This window comes from Pleurodeles waltl, chromosome 11 (assembly GCF_031143425.1).
Source record: "Pleurodeles waltl isolate 20211129_DDA chromosome 11, aPleWal1.hap1.20221129, whole genome shotgun sequence".
NCBI lineage: Eukaryota > Metazoa > Chordata > Amphibia > Caudata > Salamandridae > Pleurodeles > Pleurodeles waltl.
Window position 1 is genome coordinate 936,747,987 of NC_090450.1, and position 19,167 is coordinate 936,767,153.

The window sequence follows — 19,167 nt, forward strand, 5'->3', positions numbered from 1 at the left end:
CCGAGACATGTTGCTGGCCCCATGGGGAGAGTGCCTTTGTCACTCTGAGGCCAGTAACAAAGCCTGCACTGGGTGGAGATGCTAACACCTCCCCCAGGCAGGAATTGTCACACCTGGCGGTGAGCCTCAAAGGCTCACCTCCTTTGTGCCAACCCAGCAGGACACTCCAGCTAGTGGAGTTGCCCGCCCCCTCCGGCCAGGCCCCACTTTTGGCGGCAAGGCCGGAGAAGATAATGAGAAAAACAAGGAGGAGTCACTGACCAGTCAGGACAGCCCCTAAGGTGTCCTGAGCTGAAGTGACTCTAACTTTTAGAAATCCTCCATCTTGCAGATGGAGGATTCCCCCAATAGGGTTAGGATTGTGACCCCCTCCCCTTGGGAGGAGGCACAAAGAGGGTGTACCCACCCTCAGGGCTAGTAGCCATTGGCTACTAACCCCCCAGACCTAAAACCGCCCTTAAATTTAGTATTTAAGGGCTACCCTGAACCCTAGAAAATTAGATTCCTGCAACTACAAGAAGAAGGACCGCCTAGCTGAAAACCCCTGCAGCGGAAGACCCGAAGACGACAACTGCCTTGGCTCCAGAAACTCACCGGCCTGTCTCCTGCCTTCCAAAGATCCTGCTCCAGCGACGCCTTCCAAAGGGACCAGCGACCTCGACATCCTCTGAGGACTGCCCCTGCTTCGAAAAGACAAGAAACTCCCGAGGACAGCGGACCTGCTCCAAGAAAAGCTGCAACTTTGTTTCCAGCAGCTTTAAAGAACCCTGCAAGCTCCCCGCAAGAAGCGTGAGACTTGCAACACTGCACCCGGCGACCCCGACTCGGCTGGTGGAGATCCGACACCTCAGGAGGGACCCTAGGACTACTCTGATACTGTGAGTACCAAAACCTGTCCCCCCTGAGCCCCCACAGCGCCGCCTGCAGAGGGAATCCCGAGGCTTCCCCTGACCGCGACTCTTTGAACCTAAAGTCCCGACGCCTGGGAGAGACCCTGCACCCGCAGCCCCCAGGACCTGAAGGACCGGACTTTCACTGGAGAAGTGACCCCCAGGAGTCCCTCTCCCTTGCCCAAGTGGAGGTTTCCCCGAGGAATCCCCCCCTTGCCTGCCTGCAGCGCTGAAGAGATCCCGAGATCTCTCATAGACTAACATTGCGAACCCGACGCTTGTTTCTACACTGCACCCGGCCGCCCCCGCGCCGCTGAGGGTGAAATTTCTGTGTGGACTTGTGTCCCCCCCGGTGCCCTACAAAACCCCCCTGGTCTGCCCTCCGAAGACGCGGGTACTTACCTGCAAGCAGACCGGAACCGGGGCACCCCCTTCTCTCCATTCTAGCCTATGTGTTTTGGGCACCACTTTGAACTCTGCACCTGACCGGCCCTGAGCTGCTGGTGTGGTGACTTTGGGGTTGCTCTGAACCCCCAACGGTGGGCTACCTTGGACCAAGAACTGAACCCTGTAAGTGTCCTACTTACCTGGTAAAACTAACAAAAACTTACCTCCCCCAGGAACTGTGAAAATTGCACTAAGTGTCCACTTTTAAAACAGCTATTTGTCGATAACTTGAAAAGTATACATGCAATTTTGATGATTTGAAGTTCCTAAAGTACTTACCTGCAATACCTTTCGAATGAGATATTACATGTAGAATTTGAACCTGTGGTTCTTAAAATAAACTAAGAAAAGATATTTTTCTATATAAAAACCTATTGGCTGGATTTGTCTCTGAGTGTGTGTACCTCATTTATTGTCTATGTGTATGTACAACAAATGCTTAACACTACTCCTTGGATAAGCCTACTGCTCGACCACACTACCACAAAATAGAGCATTAGTATTATCTATTTTTACCACTATTTTACCTCTAAGGGGAACCCTTGGACTCTGTGCATGCTATTCCTTACTTTGAAATAGCACATACAGAGCCAACTTCCTACATTGGTGGATCAGCGGTGGGGTACAAGACTTTGCATTTGCTGGACTACTCAGCCAATACCTGATCACACGACAAATTCCAAAATTGTCATTAGAAATTGATTTTTGCAATTTGAAAAGTTTTCTAAATTCTTAAAAGACCTGCTAGGGCCTTGTGTTAGATCCTGTTTAGCATTTCTTTTAGAGTTTAAAAGTTTGTAAAAGTTTGAATTAGATTCTAGAACCAGTTGTAGATTCTTAAAAAGTATTCCAACTTTTAGAAGCAAAATGTCTAGCACAGATGTGACTGTGGTGGAACTCGACACCACACCTTACCTCCATCTTAAGATGAGGGAGCTAAGGTCACTCTGTAAAATAAAGAAAATAACAATGGGCCCCAAACCTACCAAAATACAGCTCCAGGAGCTTTTGGCAGAGTTTGAAAAGGCCAACCCCTCTGAGGGTAGCAACTCAGAGGAAGAGGATAGTGACTTGGAGGAAAATTCCCCCCTACCAGTCCTATCTAGGGAGAACAGGGTCCCTCAAACCCTGACTCCAAAAATAATAGTCAGAGATGCTGGTTCCCTCACAGGAGAGACCAACACCTCTGAAATCACTGAGGATAACTCCAGTGAAGATGACCCCCTGTTAGCCAGGATGGTCAAAAGATTGGCTTTGGAAAAGCAGCTCCTAGCCATAGAAAGGGAAAGAAAAGAGATGGGCCTAGGTCCCATCGATGGTGGCAGCAACTTAAATAGGGTCAGAGATTCTCCTGACATCCTAAAAATCCCCAAAGGGATTGTAACAAAATATGAAGATGGTGATGACATCACCAAATGGTTCACAGCTTTTGAGAGGGCTTGTGTAACCAGAAAAGTAAACAGATCTCACTGGGGTGCTCTCCTTTGGGAAATGTTCACTGGAAAGTGTAGGGATAGACTCCTCACACTCTCTGGAAAAGATGCAGAATCTTATGACCTCATGAAGGGTACCCTGATTGAGGGCTTTGGATTCTCCACTGAGGAGTATAGAATTAGATTCAGGGGGGCTCAGAAATCCTCGAGCCAGACCTGGGTTGATTTTGTAGACTACTCAGTAAAAACACTAGATGGTTGGTTAACTGGAAATGAAGTGTGTGACTATGTTGGGCTTTATAATTTGTTTATGAAAGAACACATTTTAAGTAACTGCTTCAATGAAAAGTTGCATCAGTATCTGGTAGACCTAGGTCCAATTTCTCCCCAAGAATTGGGAAAGAAGGCAGACCACTGGGTCAAGACTAGGGTAACCAAAACTTCCACTGGGGGTGACCAAAAGAAAGGGGTTACAAAAACTCCCCAGGAGAAAGTGGGTGACACTAGAAACAAAGAAAAAGAGTCCTCTGTAGGCCCCCAAAAACCAGAACAGGTGGGTGGGCCCCAAGACACAACCCAAAACAAAGGTGGGTACCAGGGTAAGAACTGGGATGCCACTAAGGCATGGTGCCACAACTGTAAACAGTCTGGGCACCACACCAAGGACACTTCTTGTCCCAAAAACAAACCCCAGAACAAAATTCCAGGGGTAACCAGTGTAGCCATGGGAGATGACTCCTCAGATGAGGAGGTCTTCATAGCCTTCAACTGGAAACAGGGCCCAACAGGTGAGTTGGAGATTCCAGAGGGAAGTAGACACTTCCACCACCTACTGGTGAATGGAATCCCAACCACCGCCCTGAGAGACACTTGTGCCAGTCACACTATTGTGCATGACAGGCTGGTGCTCTCGAACCAGTACATCCCAGGTGAGACTGCCAGGGTAAGAGTTAGCCTAGACAGGGTCACTAAGAGGCCTGTGGCTTTAGTGCCCATAGAAGTGGGTGGCACTCTTAGCTGGAGAAGGGTAGTAGTCAGTACAGACCTCCCCCTTGATTGTCTCCTTGGAAATGACTACCCAGAGGTTAGTCAGAGCCCAAGAGAGGAACTGGTCCAGTGCCAGTCCTCTCCCAAGGATTCTGGAAATCCTGCCTCTGCAGTAAATGCAAGCAGGCCCCAGAAGAAGAAGAAAAGAAAACAGAGTAGGAGGGGTGGACAACCTTTAGCCAAGGTTACAGCAAGCCAGGGAGATTCTGCTCCAGTAGGGGAGAACTCCAAAAATGGCCCTGATAAAGTCCAACCTGACCCACAAGAAGTCCTGGCTAGTCAGGCAACTGTTAAACCTGAGTGGGTGGCTCCTCAGCTAACAGAAGAAAGAGTGGAAGAAGGGTGTTTAATACAAGATGTGGTAACCCCCCACTCCAATACAGCAGACAGGCAACCTGAACCCAAAGAAGCCTGTAACTTAGCCCCTTCCCTTTTAGGTGAAGAGCTAAAGGTGTGGTTCTGGGCACTGACAGCTGTCAGTGGCCTCTGCTGGGTGTTAGCCTTTATGGCTGCACTATCCTTAGCATGGTGGTCTGACCCCATGCCAAATAGCAAGTTAGGCCCCCTGACCCTATTGGTCATGGTGGGGTTACTCCAGCTCTGGGTAACCTCTCTGGGTAAGCTAGGGGTGACCCTGGCCAAGATAAGGTTAGCAGAGGTGGACACCTCTAAGACCAAAATAGAAAGAATGGGTGGAGACATTGAAGAGGCAGACAAGAGGCAATTCAGACTAGGTCCTATCACTGTGGAAGTGGGTCAGTTCCCCAAAGGGAATGACCTGAACAGAAGGATGTAAGGCAGAGTAGGCCCTGCAACAAACCAGCCATTTCCTCTACTCTTCCTCGCCTGACAGACTAGGAAGACTCTTCCAGCGTTGGCTGAGTCTCCTGGCCTGTGGGCTGGGGGGGGGGCTTGTGTAAAGAAATGGCTCCCTGTTGCAGTTACCCCCCACTTTTTGCCTGATACTGATGCTGACTTGACTGAGAAGTGTGCTGGGACCCTGCTAACCAGGCCCCAGCACCAGTGTTCTTTCACCTAAAATGTACCATTGTATCCACAATTGGCACACCCTGGCATTCAGATAAGTCCCTTGTAACTGGTACTTCTAGTACCAAGGGCCCTGATGCCAAGGAAGGTCTCTAAGGGCTGCAGCATGTCTTATGCCACCCTAGAGACCCCTCACTCAGCACAGACACACTGCTTACAAGCCTGTGTGTGCTAGTGAGAACAAAATGAGTAAGTCGACATGGCACTCCCCTCAGGGTGCCATGCCAGCCTCTCACTGCCTATGCAGTATAAGTAAGCCACCCCTCTAGCAGGCCTTACAGCCCTAAGGCAGGGTGCACTATACCATAGGTGAGGGTACCAGTGCATGAGCATGGTACCCCTACAGTGTCTAAACAAAACCTTAGACATTGTAAGTGCAGGGTAGCCATAAGAGTATATGGTCTGGGAGTCTGTCAAACACGAACTCCACAGCACCATAATGGCTACACTGAAAACTGGGAAGTTTGGTATCAAACTTCTCAGCACAATAAATGCACACTGATGCCAGTGTACATTTTATTGTAAAATACACCACAGAGGGCACCTTAGAGGTGCCCCCTGAAACTTAACCGACTATCTGTGTAGGCTGACTAGTTTTAGCAGCCTGCCACAAACCGAGACATGTTGCTGGCCCCATGGGGAGAGTGCCTTTGTCACTCTGAGGCCAGTAACAAAGCCTGCACTGGGTGGAGATGCTAACACCTCCCCCAGGCAGGAATTGTCACACCTGGCGGTGAGCCTCAAAGGCTCACCTCCTTTGTGCCAACCCAGCAGGACACTCCAGCTAGTGGAGTTGCCCGCCCCCTCCGGCCAGGCCCCACTTTTGGCGGCAAGGCCGGAGAAGATAATGAGAAAAACAAGGAGGAGTCACTGACCAGTCAGGACAGCCCCTAAGGTGTCCTGAGCTGAAGTGACTCTAACTTTTAGAAATCCTCCATCTTGCAGATGGAGGATTCCCCCAATAGGGTTAGGATTGTGACCCCCTCCCCTTGGGAGGAGGCACAAAGAGGGTGTACCCACCCTCAGGGCTAGTAGCCATTGGCTACTAACCCCCCAGACCTAAAACCGCCCTTAAATTTAGTATTTAAGGGCTACCCTGAACCCTAGAAAATTAGATTCCTGCAACTACAAGAAGAAGGACCGCCTAGCTGAAAACCCCTGCAGCGGAAGACCCGAAGACGACAACTGCCTTGGCTCCAGAAACTCACCGGCCTGTCTCCTGCCTTCCAAAGATCCTGCTCCAGCGACGCCTTCCAAAGGGACCAGCGACCTCGACATCCTCTGAGGACTGCCCCTGCTTCGAAAAGACAAGAAACTCCCGAGGACAGCGGACCTGCTCCAAGAAAAGCTGCAACTTTGTTTCCAGCAGCTTTAAAGAACCCTGCAAGCTCCCCGCAAGAAGCGTGAGACTTGCAACACTGCACCCGGCGACCCCGACTCGGCTGGTGGAGATCCGACACCTCAGGAGGGACCCTAGGACTACTCTGATACTGTGAGTACCAAAACCTGTCCCCCCTGAGCCCCCACAGCGCCGCCTGCAGAGGGAATCCCGAGGCTTCCCCTGACCGCGACTCTTTGAACCTAAAGTCCCGACGCCTGGGAGAGACCCTGCACCCGCAGCCCCCAGGACCTGAAGGACCGGACTTTCACTGGAGAAGTGACCCCCAGGAGTCCCTCTCCCTTGCCCAAGTGGAGGTTTCCCCGAGGAATCCCCCCCTTGCCTGCCTGCAGCGCTGAAGAGATCCCGAGATCTCTCATAGACTAACATTGCGAACCCGACGCTTGTTTCTACACTGCACCCGGCCGCCCCCGCGCCGCTGAGGGTGAAATTTCTGTGTGGACTTGTGTCCCCCCCGGTGCCCTACAAAACCCCCCTGGTCTGCCCTCCGAAGACGCGGGTACTTACCTGCAAGCAGACCGGAACCGGGGCACCCCCTTCTCTCCATTCTAGCCTATGTGTTTTGGGCACCACTTTGAACTCTGCACCTGACCGGCCCTGAGCTGCTGGTGTGGTGACTTTGGGGTTGCTCTGAACCCCCAACGGTGGGCTACCTTGGACCAAGAACTGAACCCTGTAAGTGTCCTACTTACCTGGTAAAACTAACAAAAACTTACCTCCCCCAGGAACTGTGAAAATTGCACTAAGTGTCCACTTTTAAAACAGCTATTTGTCGATAACTTGAAAAGTATACATGCAATTTTGATGATTTGAAGTTCCTAAAGTACTTACCTGCAATACCTTTCGAATGAGATATTACATGTAGAATTTGAACCTGTGGTTCTTAAAATAAACTAAGAAAAGATATTTTTCTATATAAAAACCTATTGGCTGGATTTGTCTCTGAGTGTGTGTACCTCATTTATTGTCTATGTGTATGTACAACAAATGCTTAACACTACTCCTTGGATAAGCCTACTGCTCGACCACACTACCACAAAATAGAGCATTAGTATTATCTATTTTTACCACTATTTTACCTCTAAGGGGAACCCTTGGACTCTGTGCATGCTATTCCTTACTTTGAAATAGCACATACAGAGCCAACTTCCTACAATGGATAATTACACTTTTGTCGACATATTCACTGCGAGTGAACTTCTGTTTCCTTTTGTGTGTTTGCTTTGCCCTCATGGCGGCCGTCGGCTTGCTTATGTGAAACTGTTTTACTCTTCAGTTTATGTGGAAAGAAGTCAGGTTAGGAGTTTACAACTCTAATAGCTTTAGCTAGAGTAAACGCGAGACCCACTGCATTGCAAATGCTTGTTTGTTTACTTTGCTATGTTAGTGGCGGGCCAATGACAAACACCAAGTTATGACTATAGTACTTTTGGCTTGTAATAACATTAGGTTTCGATTATATATCCTACCTTCTTTAGGGTGTAATATTTAAGTAGGCAGTGTTTCGAGTTGTACAAATCAGTGTGTTTTATTATGTTGCCTCTATAGTCTTGGTCAATTTCTTCTAATTATCTCCGATGATCAAATATTTCCACATATAGGTAAGAATTTCACAATCAATTTACATTTTGGCAGAATACTGTTTTCTATGTATTTTAAGGAACCTCTTAGGGGATAAGTATGTTTTATGGGTATAACTAATACTTGTCTGACTTCAGAAAGATGTTTTTATGTCCAGTCAGTTGGACTGTTTCCTTTGTCAGTTCTTATTGGCCTCATAACTGTCAATCCAGTCCTAGACCTCTTTTGGGTTCGTGAAGTGTTTTGTTACCCAAGATGATCATCAGCATTGCTCGATATAGCAGCATTTAGAATTCAGCTGATTCTCGTAGATATTTCTTGACTGCCATAAATATAAAGACCTTAGTTTCTGGACTTTAGTTGTGTAATCTAAGAAAATATATAGCTTGTTATATGTACAACCCTAAGCTGTCCCATGGAGTGGGCTCCTGGAGGAGCATGTCTCTGTCTTTATAATGAATCAATGTGACCACAACTGGAGAGTGGGTATTCAGCGTGCTGCGAACCTAAGCACTCTAACCAGAAAATAAAAATTGGATATTCCTCATGGTGCCATTCCTACGGGAGCGTGGCCAGGGGTAGGTTCCCTGTTACGGTGTTGAAGGAACACAAATAAGTTCACACTCGGCCATTGGGCCGTCGCTGTCCCATGAAGCCCGTCCCTTTAGTAGGAGGGGCGAAAGTTAGGAATAGGACATTTTAGCTACACATAAGCAGTGTAAGTGACTGGAATATTGACATCCGATAGTTTCATTTTATAGGAGGTTTTTTTCAGTTGTGTAGAAGGAGAAGTATATTCCCACCTGGTCCTGAAGAAGCATCGCTGGATCCTTTTGGACCATTAATGACGCGGAACATGTTGGCCCTAGTTTCAGGGATAGTTTGGTAATTCCATATTTTCCCTTCTCCAATGTATGTGGTTGAGAGTGCTTTGATCGTTGTTCATTCCACTCTCCTCATTATTTTTAACCTTGGCCTTGACCCTTTATGGTTGAATAAAATTATTATCCCTAGGCGTAGGGACCAGAGGCAATTTTATTTCTTATTGTTACTCTCTTTCTCTTCCAAGCTCACCTGTGGGGTCTTGGCATCATCGAGTAAAAGAACTCCGGCAAAGAGCCCCCCTTTGGGGTGGGCCCGCCAGACATTGCAGCGCCGGTCTGACGAGGAGCAAGTCCGATGATGAAGCATGACACCCAGTTGGGTGTGTGAGGTCTCTTGCTCCTATAATTAGGACTCTTCCTTCCTACTGCCACTTTTGGAACAGTGTATTTGCTGTTAAACGCCATGGTTAATGCCACCCACTCTTTAAGGTAATATGCCATATCAGTTTGGTATTATTGTGCAGACAGCGCCCTTACAAATCTTGAGTCCCATATTCAAGAAAGGGTGCATTTTCAGTCAATTCTAGTATTTAATTTTGTAAGACACATCTGTTTGGCTGTAGCTCGCTAAAAGTGATCTTGGTCTGTTTGACCCTATCTGATAACTTCATCTGCTGATCTTTTAGTAGCGTCACGTATGCACACATCATATCTGCCTTAGTCTCAAGTGCTTCCCTGATCACAGTGGTGACGGCAATGATAGTGAACGGTTTGTCGATCCCCATGCTCTGTATTGGTTCAAGTTTATTCACGGTAGGTCAGATGGTTCTGAGTTCCCTTGAGCTGCTAATTCTTTTGTTGACCTGGATGTACACGTTTCTTCTATTTTCTCTTTGTCTTCAGTAGGGCTACAAATCAAGGATCAGTCTGACGTGTGTTCCAAGTGGCCTGACCTGGATGTATTACTCTGTCAGAGCTCTTCATTGTGAATTTGACAGTCTGACAGCATTTTGTGTTATCACCCCTTTATGTCCACCTGGGAATGTCCCTGGTACGAGAATTAAATTGTATTCTTTAAAGTTGTGAATTTCATTTTCAAACAATCTCAAAATTAAAATCCCCGTCTTGTAGGTTCACATTTACAGCACTGGGAACTTAAGACTCTGAAAACCAATGTTTCTGGTGGACTTCTCAAAAATCTGCACTTCTCTCATTTGCTTACTGCCCCGCAGGACGGGCGATACACTATCACTACCTAAACCAGGCCTCAAAAAATCTAATCGCCCACTCACAATGGCGAAGCAGATTTTATCAGGACGATCTACTTTTAGGGCCTACTTCCCAGTTCCAACAAGAGAGCTCGAGCTGGCAAAGAACAGATTTTCTGTTATTCAATAACAGAATAAAGATGTCTCCAAATCTTGTTTTTATTCTGTCCCCATAATGTGCGCTTAAAGACAAAGGTCAAACGTCAGGCTATGTCTTCGTACAAATTAGTGCTTATTTAATCCTGTAGACCGGAGTTTACTTTTCTTTCTCCAACTGCAAAGTTAGAAGATTTTGTAACGTGAACTGTCCGACAATCATGCTGGGATACAGGGTGTGAAATGAAAGGCTGCAGGATGCCCATTTTTCTTCTAACCCAATACATTCCAGCAGTTAGGAAATTACATTCTTCTGTAACACAGAAGTGTGATGGAAACAAAGATTTGAATAGGGGTGATGTGTAAATGATGAATATGTGCTGAAACCCAATTTCCGCCCATTACTGTTTGTGTGCTATGTAGTTTTACCAGTTTAACGGCCTGTCAATTACAAAGTCTGTGACCACTTCAATGGAACAAAGTTGTCTGTAAAGGTCAGCGTAGTATCACATCATGCTTTAGTTATATACTTATTAAAAGTGAGAGTTTTAAAATATGAACTGAGAAACAGTCTTGCCCCCACCCTGATGACAATTGTAATAGAGAACTAGGAGGCAAGTCAGGGGTTATGTGTACTATAATATGTGGTCTAGATTTTTATTATACATGAAACAAAAGTTTAGTCTAATAAATTAAGGAAAAGTTTTTTTTGTACAGCACACATGAACTCACATATTTGAAGTTGCTCTTGAATATGATAATGAAGAAAAAGGCGAGTGAAATACATTATCTGCCTATGATCACAAAACGTGAAGCAAGTTTATGGGTAAAGCTTATTACAGTTAGGTCAAGAAGATTATTCAAGCCATTAGACCTGCAGCCCTGGTAACATTTTTCTTATGTTTGGAGACGTGGTAAAACTATGCAACTCATTCGCAAAACACATCATCAAAAACGTACACAAAAGATTTCAAGACATACTTTCTAACAAAATATACAAACCATACTGCATTACTAAATGCTCCAAACCATGAACATAGCAAAGTAGATATAAAAATGTATTTGTATAGGAACCTGTAGGAGGTTGGCTCTGTATGCACTATTTCAAAGTAAGGAATAGTATGCACAGAGTCCAAGGGTTCCCCTTAGAGGTAAGATAGTGGCAAAAAGAGATAATACTAATGCTCTATTTTGTGGTAGTGTGGTCGAGCAGTAGGCTTATCAAAGGAGTAGTGTTAAGCATTTGTTGTACATACACAAGCAATAAATGAGGAACACACACTCAGAGACAAATCCAGCCAATAGGTTTTTGTATAGAAAAATATATTTTCTTAGTTTATTTTAAGAACCACAGGTTCAAGATTTACATGTAATACTTCAAATGAAAGGTATTGCAGGTAGGTACTTTAGGAACTTTGAATTAGCAAAATAGCATATACAGTTTTCACATAAATCACATATAGCTATTTTAAAACTAGGCAGTGCAATTTTCAACAGTTCCTAGGGGAGTAAGAGTTTGTTAGTTTTTGCAGGTAAGTAAACCACCTACAGGGTTCAAGTTTGGGTCCAAGGTAGCCCACCGTTGGGGGTTCAGAGCAACCCCAAAGTTACCACACCAGCAGCTCAGGGCCGGTCAAGTGCAGAGGTCAAAGTGGTGCCCAAAATGCATAGACTTCAATGGAGAAGGGGGTGCCCCGGTTCCAGTCTGCCAGCAGGTAAGTACCCGCGTCTTCGGAGGGCAGACCAGGGGGGTTTTGTAGGGCACCGGGGGGGACACAAGTCCACACAGAAAGTACACCCTCAGCAGCACGGGGGCGGCCGGGTGCAGTGTGCAAACATGCGTCGGGTTTGTAATTGAAATCAATGGGAGACCAAGGGGTCTCTTCAGCGATGCAGGCAGGCAAGGGGGGGCTCCTCGGGGTAGCCACCACCTGAGCAAGGGAGAGGGCCTCCTGGGGGTCACTTCTGCACTGGAGTTCGGATCCTTCAGGTCCTGGGGGCTGCGGGTGCAGAGTCTTTACCAAGCGTTGGGATCTGAGGAGCAGGCAGTCGCGGTCAGGGGGAGCCTCTGGATTCCCTCTGCAGGCGTCGCTGTGGGGGCTCAGGGGAGACAACTTTGGCTACTCACGGTCTCGCAGTCGCCGGGGAGTCCTCCCTGAAGTGATTGTTCTCCACAAGTCGAGCCGGGGGCGTTGGGTGCAGAGTGTCGAGTCTCACGTTTCCGGCGGGAAACGCAACTGGTTTCAAAGTTGCAGTCTTTGGTGAACAGGGCCGCTGTCCTCTGGAGTTTCTTGGCCCTTCTAGAGCAGGGCAGTCCTCTGAGGATTCAGAGGTCGCTGGTCCCTGGGGAGAGCGTCGCTGGAGCAGTGTCTTTAGAAGGGGGGAGACAGGCCGGTAGAACTGGGGCCAAAGCAGTTGGTGTCTCCGTCTTCTCTGCAGGGTTTTTCAGCTTAGCAGTCCTCTTCTTCTTAGGTTGCAGTAATCTGAGTTCCTAGGTTCAGGGGAGCCCCTAAATACAGAATTTGGGGGTGTGTTTAGGTCTGGGAGGGCAGTAGCCAATGGCTACTAGCCCTGAGGGTGGCTACACACTCTTTGTGCCTCCTCCCAAGGGGAGGGGGTCACATTCCTATCCTTATTGGGGGAATCCTCCATCTGCAAGATGGAGGATTTCGAAAAGTCAGAGTCACCTCAGCTCAGATTGCCTTAGGGGCTGTCCTGACTGGCCAGTGACTCCTCATTGTTTTTCTCATTATCTCCTCAGGCCTTGCCGCCAAAAGTGGGGCCGTGACCGGAGGGGGCGGGCAACTCCACTAGCTGGAATGCCCTGGGGTGCTGTAACAAAGGGGGTGAGTCTTTGAGGCTCACCGCCAGGTGTTACAGTTCCTGCAAGGGGGAGGTGATTAGCATCTACACCCAGTACAGGCTTTGTTACTAGCCACAGAGTGACAAAGGCACTCTCCCCATGTGGCCAGCAACATGTCTTGAGTGTGGCAGGCTGCTAAAACCAGTCAGCCTACACGGGTAGTTGGTTAAGGTTTCAGGGGGCACCTCTAAGGTGCCCTCTGGGGTGTATGTTACAATAAAATGTACACTGGCATCAGTGTGCATTTATTGTGCTGAGAAGTTTGATACCAAACTTCCCGGTTTTTAGTGTAGCCATTATGGTGCTGTGGAGTTCGTGTTTGACAGACTCCCAGACCATATACTCTTATGGCTACCCTGCACTTACAATGTCTAAGGTTTGGCTTAGACACTGTAGGGGCACAGTGCTCATGCACTAGTGCCCTCACCTATGGTATAGTGCACCCTGCCTTAGGGCTGTAAGGCCTGCTTTAGGGGTGACTTATCTATACTGCATAGGCTGTGTGAGGTTGGCATGGCACCCTGAGTGGAGTGCCATGTCGACTTACTCGTTTTGTCCTCACCAGCACACACAAGCTGGCAAGCAGTATGTCTGTGCTGAGTGAGGGGTCCCCAGGGTGGCATAAGATATGCTGCAGCCCTTAGAGACCTTCCTTGGAATCAGGGCCCTTAATACCAGGGGTACCAGTTACCAGGGACTTACCTAGATGCCAGGGTGTGCCAATTGTGAAAACAAAAGTGCAGGTTAGGGAAAGAACACTGGTGCTGGGGCCTGGTTAGCAGGCCTCAGCACACTTTCAAATCAATACTTAGCATCAGCAAAGGCAAAAAGTCAGGGGGTAACCATGCCAATGAGGCATTTCCTTACAGAACCCATTTATAACAGAAAGAACTGAGCTTATTAATTCTGTTAGTAATGCTGGATCTCCTACTGAACCATGTGAAATCCACACCGCTCACCCCTCAATCCTTGCATATATTCAAAGCAATCTTCAAATCTTGCTGTGTGGCAATACTGGCCAGGGCCATCATCAACAAATCAGTATCAACACAAGAACTTCCCAGCAAACCAAAACATCCTAAATAAAACCAATCTTGAAGAAGCAAAGTATGCCCTCGGAAGACCTAACAAATTACAGACCCACATCTAAAGGACCATTTCTAGGTGAAATTATGGAAAATACAGCTTTTACACAGATGTCACACTTTATTGAGACATCTAACCTCCTCTCTGACCAACAGACAGGATTCAGATATTGAAAATGCACCGGAACAGGACTAATTGCTACCAAAGATGACCTCGGAAACACCATATATTCTGCAATAACTATTGGACCTCTCAGCCACTCTTTATATTGTGTGCCTCCAACAACTACTCAAATTACTAAAAGGTATAGGAATACAGGGCACTGTACTAAAAGTGACACGGTCACCTAACAGCAAGTACACAAATCATATCACTAACTAGATTCTCATCTTCAACATTCTCACAAAATTAAGATGTCCCCCAAAGCTCAACAACTGCACCTCTAATTTTCAACATATGTTAGCTGACCCCTTCCCACCGCAAGTCAACCTCTTCAAACTGACTTGTTACAACTTTGCTAATGACAGATTATTTCCACACTGGGAAAACCCATCAGCCTTTAAGACAGCTAAAAACTGAGATTCAAATTTGCAGATGAGGAAAATCTACACTTCAACAACATTCTAGTTGCAGGAAACTGAATATCCCTCAGGCACGTGAAATGAAGTAAGAAATGTAGGTGTCACTATGGACTCAAATTCTCACTCGGATGTAAGGTATACAAGGTTATGAAACGTTCCTTCAACACCATGAGACTCAGAACTGTATTTTCCTACCTGAGCTCTCTCCACAACAAGCATAAACAGCCTTAGTGCTAGCAAGATTAGATTTTGCCAGCAGTTATCAAAACACCAAAGCATCAAACTGAATCTACAATGCCACTGCCAGATAGGCTCCTAACCTGAACAGATGGGACTGGTTTGCCCACCTTTTAAAGACTAGCACTAGTTACCACTTGTCCTTCAAAGCCACCTGTTTCGCATGCAAGGCAATTCGCTGCACTTGATCAATTTTTCCTAAAGTGCCAATTCAATAACTACTCCCGAAAGAGGAACCTCAGATCTAGAAAGACACCACTACTATAATCGTTTATCAAAAGAATCCAGATACACGAAAACACATGCTTAATACAAACTGCCAAACTATGAAACCCAAGAAAATCTGTATATAATCAGCAACCATTTAGAATGTAAATGGGCAATAAAACAAGTGGTCTTCCACAATTACAGCTCAACCTCCTAAACTTAACATTTGTATGAAATGACCCAATGACACTCCTTAAGGACAGTGAGCACTGCATGCAACTCTACTCCTGATTTAATTAATAAAAAGCATTCCAAATTAGAATGTAACTTCACAGAAGAATCCTCCCAACAGTGTAACTATATGGACTAAAAAATGGATGGTTTTGCCCCTTACTTCTCACTCCAGTGTGAAGTAAAATGTACGGCTTAGTCTGTGGAAAACGAGACTTTCAACAGTTACCTTGAGTCAACTTTCAGTAAATAAAGAAGGTAAGTACCAGCATGCGCTGCTGCATCGAACTTTACACTACTTTATAACATTCTGCAATTGCGAGGAAGCTCACTCAACAAGTGTACCTTATCTACAAACTGCATCCACAGATCCCATTTTCCCACACTTACATTTAACAACAACAAATATCAAGTCAACTATGTACTCGATGGGCTCCCAGGAATTTGACAAAAAGTGAGAGCGGTCTAATGAACTCTTGGGGATACGTATAAATGATATATGTACAGACAAGTTATTTACTCACCCAGAAATCACGCAGGCCATAAAAGATGTATGCAAAGCACCATATAAACTACCCTAAAATACTGCTCTTGGCCAACCCACAACCACTCTAATCCTCTCTTGTTTACATGAGTTTCAAACACTGCTAGCTCTGTGCACGAAAACGATTGGAATTCGGTTTGCAGGATTCCTTTACTGTACTTACTCTTAAAAATGATGTACATCATTCTTGCGAAACATCTATTGAGCTATACACTTGCGCAAAACATATCGGCTGTCCTAAAACCTGACAGTAATAAAGATTTCGTTCGGCAACAAAAAACACTAACCGAACAAGTAAACTGTGGGCCACTTTTCTACTAACGACCTCATAAAGGACTGTGCTTTAAGGCCTCGGAAATCTGCTACTCATCACTGCTACCCATTCCCTCCAATACCCACATTCAAAACCAAACGCAACCACCAGTTTCACCAGAGAATCCTATGAATTGTGTTCTCATTCAATATCAATGTTCACCTAATACCGGAAAAATATTGGCCCTCCTCTATATGCCAACTTCCTGTAATTCTGTGTGTCTCTTTTTTTTCTTTAGAGTGAACCATTGTTGTCCTAATATCAATATTTATCATATATTTACTCACATCCTAAAAACTAAACACACTCCATTCACCAGTAGGTTAGAGTACTGAACACGTCCCACAAAGCTCAAATATCGCAGTTGACTACCGCCGCTATCGCAGTCAAGGTCAGCCTTTAGCATGAGCGAGCTGGGCCCCGGGCGACAAAATTTTGAGGGGCGCGTGGAGTTGTGTGCTTTAACGCTATGCCATCCGCAGCTCCCCTCATATATTACTCAAGTCTTGTCTTGTCTTTGTCTGTTCCTTTATGTCTGATTTACCATGTTAAAGTGGTTTAAGTCCTTCATTATTATACCGCGTGCGATGTATTTAACACCCCTTGAGCCTGCTGCATTGTTCTTCCTTCACTCTCTCACCCCTGCTAACATAAAAAAACTACCATCTGAGTGAGGAAGGTAAGTGATTTAAGTGAGCTGGGGGAGGGTCCTGGGATGTTTGTGTTCAGGGAGCGGTCACACCTCATCCAGGTACTGACCAATGAACACGAAAGGGAACCTGCTGTCTCATGTAATTCACCACCATCAGCAAGGGCCCTACATTGCTCCCCGCTCACGTCCAGGGCGCTGTCTTAGCAGAGGCCGCCTCTACCAGGAAATTAAAACAGAACTCTTACTATACATCAAGCACAGCCAATATGCAATAACTGACTATAATGGCGTCCAACAACACTCGCTACACGATCAAGATATATTAAGGGATATGCGGGGTGCTGTTCAACTTTGCGCTGAGCCAACAGACCTTTGTAATGGTAAGTAAATGAACACAATGCTTTGAACCCATATCAACACACCCCCAATAACGTTAGCCCATACCTCACTGAAGTCGACAGTTTAATCTAACGGAGAAACAAAGTCATTCACAACAGTGAGAGCAGGACCTAAGCAGAATCGAACTCTGCTATGTGATGGCAATTCTCGGAACAGCCATTCGGACAACCGAAGATTCCACATCAGAAGCAATCGGTGGCACGCCCCATCGCCTCACTATCCATAGGTGTGCCCTAAAATCCCTCTTGTCTAGCCACTACGCCCCCACCCCTGTCGCAGGCCCCGTCCCCCTAATACCAGAGAGACTTCCATTTGTCAGGTTCCCTAGTGTCCGGCGCCCACCCACTTACCACATTTTTCCCTATTGCAAGGTCCCCCTTTTCTGTTCCCATTTCCATCCCTACCGCTAGGTTCACAAGCCATCCTTTGTTTTAGTATTAAAAATATCAGTTCTGTCTTTTGTTTCTGAATTAATGCATCTGTGTATGCTGTTCCACCATCTATTTGGTCAGTGCTCTCACATGTTACGGTGGTAGTCTATCGCATAACTCGAACTAGAAATCAACCCCTCCTACCCACAGAAAATGTCACCAACAGCGCTGTAGAGACCCCACCCGTAGGTTTTATGATTCTGCTCTTGCACTTTTACAGCCTTCTCGAAGGCCACCAGCATACGATACAGCTCTATGAAATCAAACACGGCCACACTCACTTGCGTGTCTGCCGCCATCTTGCCGGCTGTAACCCAGGAAGAACATGTGACGCACTTCCGGTTTGTACTGTGGGTTTCCTGAACTGACATAGTTTAGCGTGACTGTCTCTTCACGCGGCGAACCGTGAACCACGCCCAATCGTAGAAAGCTGGAAGGTTGTCCAGTCGGTTGTCGCCATTTTGGAATGGGACGCTTGAACTAGTTTTCTGAGATCTTTTTTATTGGGACGATTGTACATTAAATTGCGCCCATCTTGCAGTGGGTGTTTTGAACGCACTACAGTACATTTTCCGCATTTTAAAGATTTTGCAATGATTCCGCAGTGAGCATTTTGAAATCGAAGGAATTCCTAATTCGTGATGACTGCTTTGCAGTTGCACTGTTTTTTCTAAATGAAAGATATTAATTATAAAGCTACTATTTCCTAGCTATTGGGAACGAACGTTTCAATCCTATTAAGGACAGGAAATGAAGATTATGCATGCTTTTTTTTCAATTTAATCGAATACCAGTCGTTCTACAGTCATTTCACTAATAACTTGAAAAAAAAAACTACATTTCCCATGTAACCTTGGGAATAAACAGTAACAAAGTGTCCCATTGTCCACTAACCAGGTAACCCAGCATTGTATAACTGTTATAGAAACTCCTTCCTTATCTCCTTTCTTGATGCCAAAGTCTCAAACCTTGTGTTTTCTAGCCATCTTGTTTCTGGTAAGTGCCTACAGGAAAACAATGTAACAACTGATATCCTAATCCTAAAATTATTCTTCAAGTATTTGCAAGCATACATTATTAATTTAACATGTATCAGTGTAGGTAAAGGCTTTATAAAATACTTTTAATCAAAGATAGATTTACACAATGACAAAACTTAACAGGATATCCATCAACTCTAAACATAATTTTGTCATACTCTATTAATGATACGCATAATAATCTTCATCAAAGAGGAAACAAGCATTTGCGATGCAGTCGGTCTCGTATTTGCTAGAGTTAGAGCTGTGGCGTTGTAAATGACAATGTTTTTTACCCATGTGTTTTTGGTTTGGAATGGAGTGGATTTATGTGGTGTGGCGAGGCATTATGTGGGTTATATTGGTTATATTGTGTTATGCTACGCAGTGTTGCCTTATGTTGTGTTATGCTATGCTATGTTGTGTTGTGTTATATTATGCTATGTTGTATGTTGTGTTATGCTATGCTAAATTGTCTTATGTTGTGTTATGCTATGATAGGCAAAGTTGTCTTATGTTGTGTTCTGCTAGGCTATGTTGTGTTATGTTATGCTATGTTGTCTTATGGTATG

General features: G+C 45.8%; 1 protein-coding gene and 1 long non-coding RNA gene across 3 annotated transcripts in view; one reads left to right on the forward strand and one right to left on the reverse strand.

The window, feature by feature from the left end:
• Window positions 1-17,972, reverse strand: part of GCN1 (GCN1 activator of EIF2AK4) — a 1,158,386-nt gene extending 1,140,414 nt beyond the window's left edge. The window contains exon 1 of one of the 2 annotated variants that reach the window (XM_069215038.1): window positions 17,858-17,972. In XM_069215038.1, the coding sequence (XP_069071139.1) occupies window positions 17,858-17,947 (90 nt within the window). In that variant the 5' untranslated portion in view covers window positions 17,948-17,972. Of the gene's footprint in view, window positions 1-16,638; window positions 16,681-17,857 lie in introns of those variants that run through there. The other variant, XM_069215039.1, reaches the window with a different exon arrangement.
• Window positions 17,973-18,474: 502 nt separating this feature from the next.
• Window positions 18,475-19,167, forward strand: part of LOC138265259 (uncharacterized) — a 50,157-nt gene continuing 49,464 nt past the window's right edge. The window contains exon 1 of the long non-coding RNA XR_011199324.1: window positions 18,475-18,572. This is a non-coding gene — a long non-coding RNA (uncharacterized lncRNA). The remainder of the gene's footprint in view (window positions 18,573-19,167) is intronic.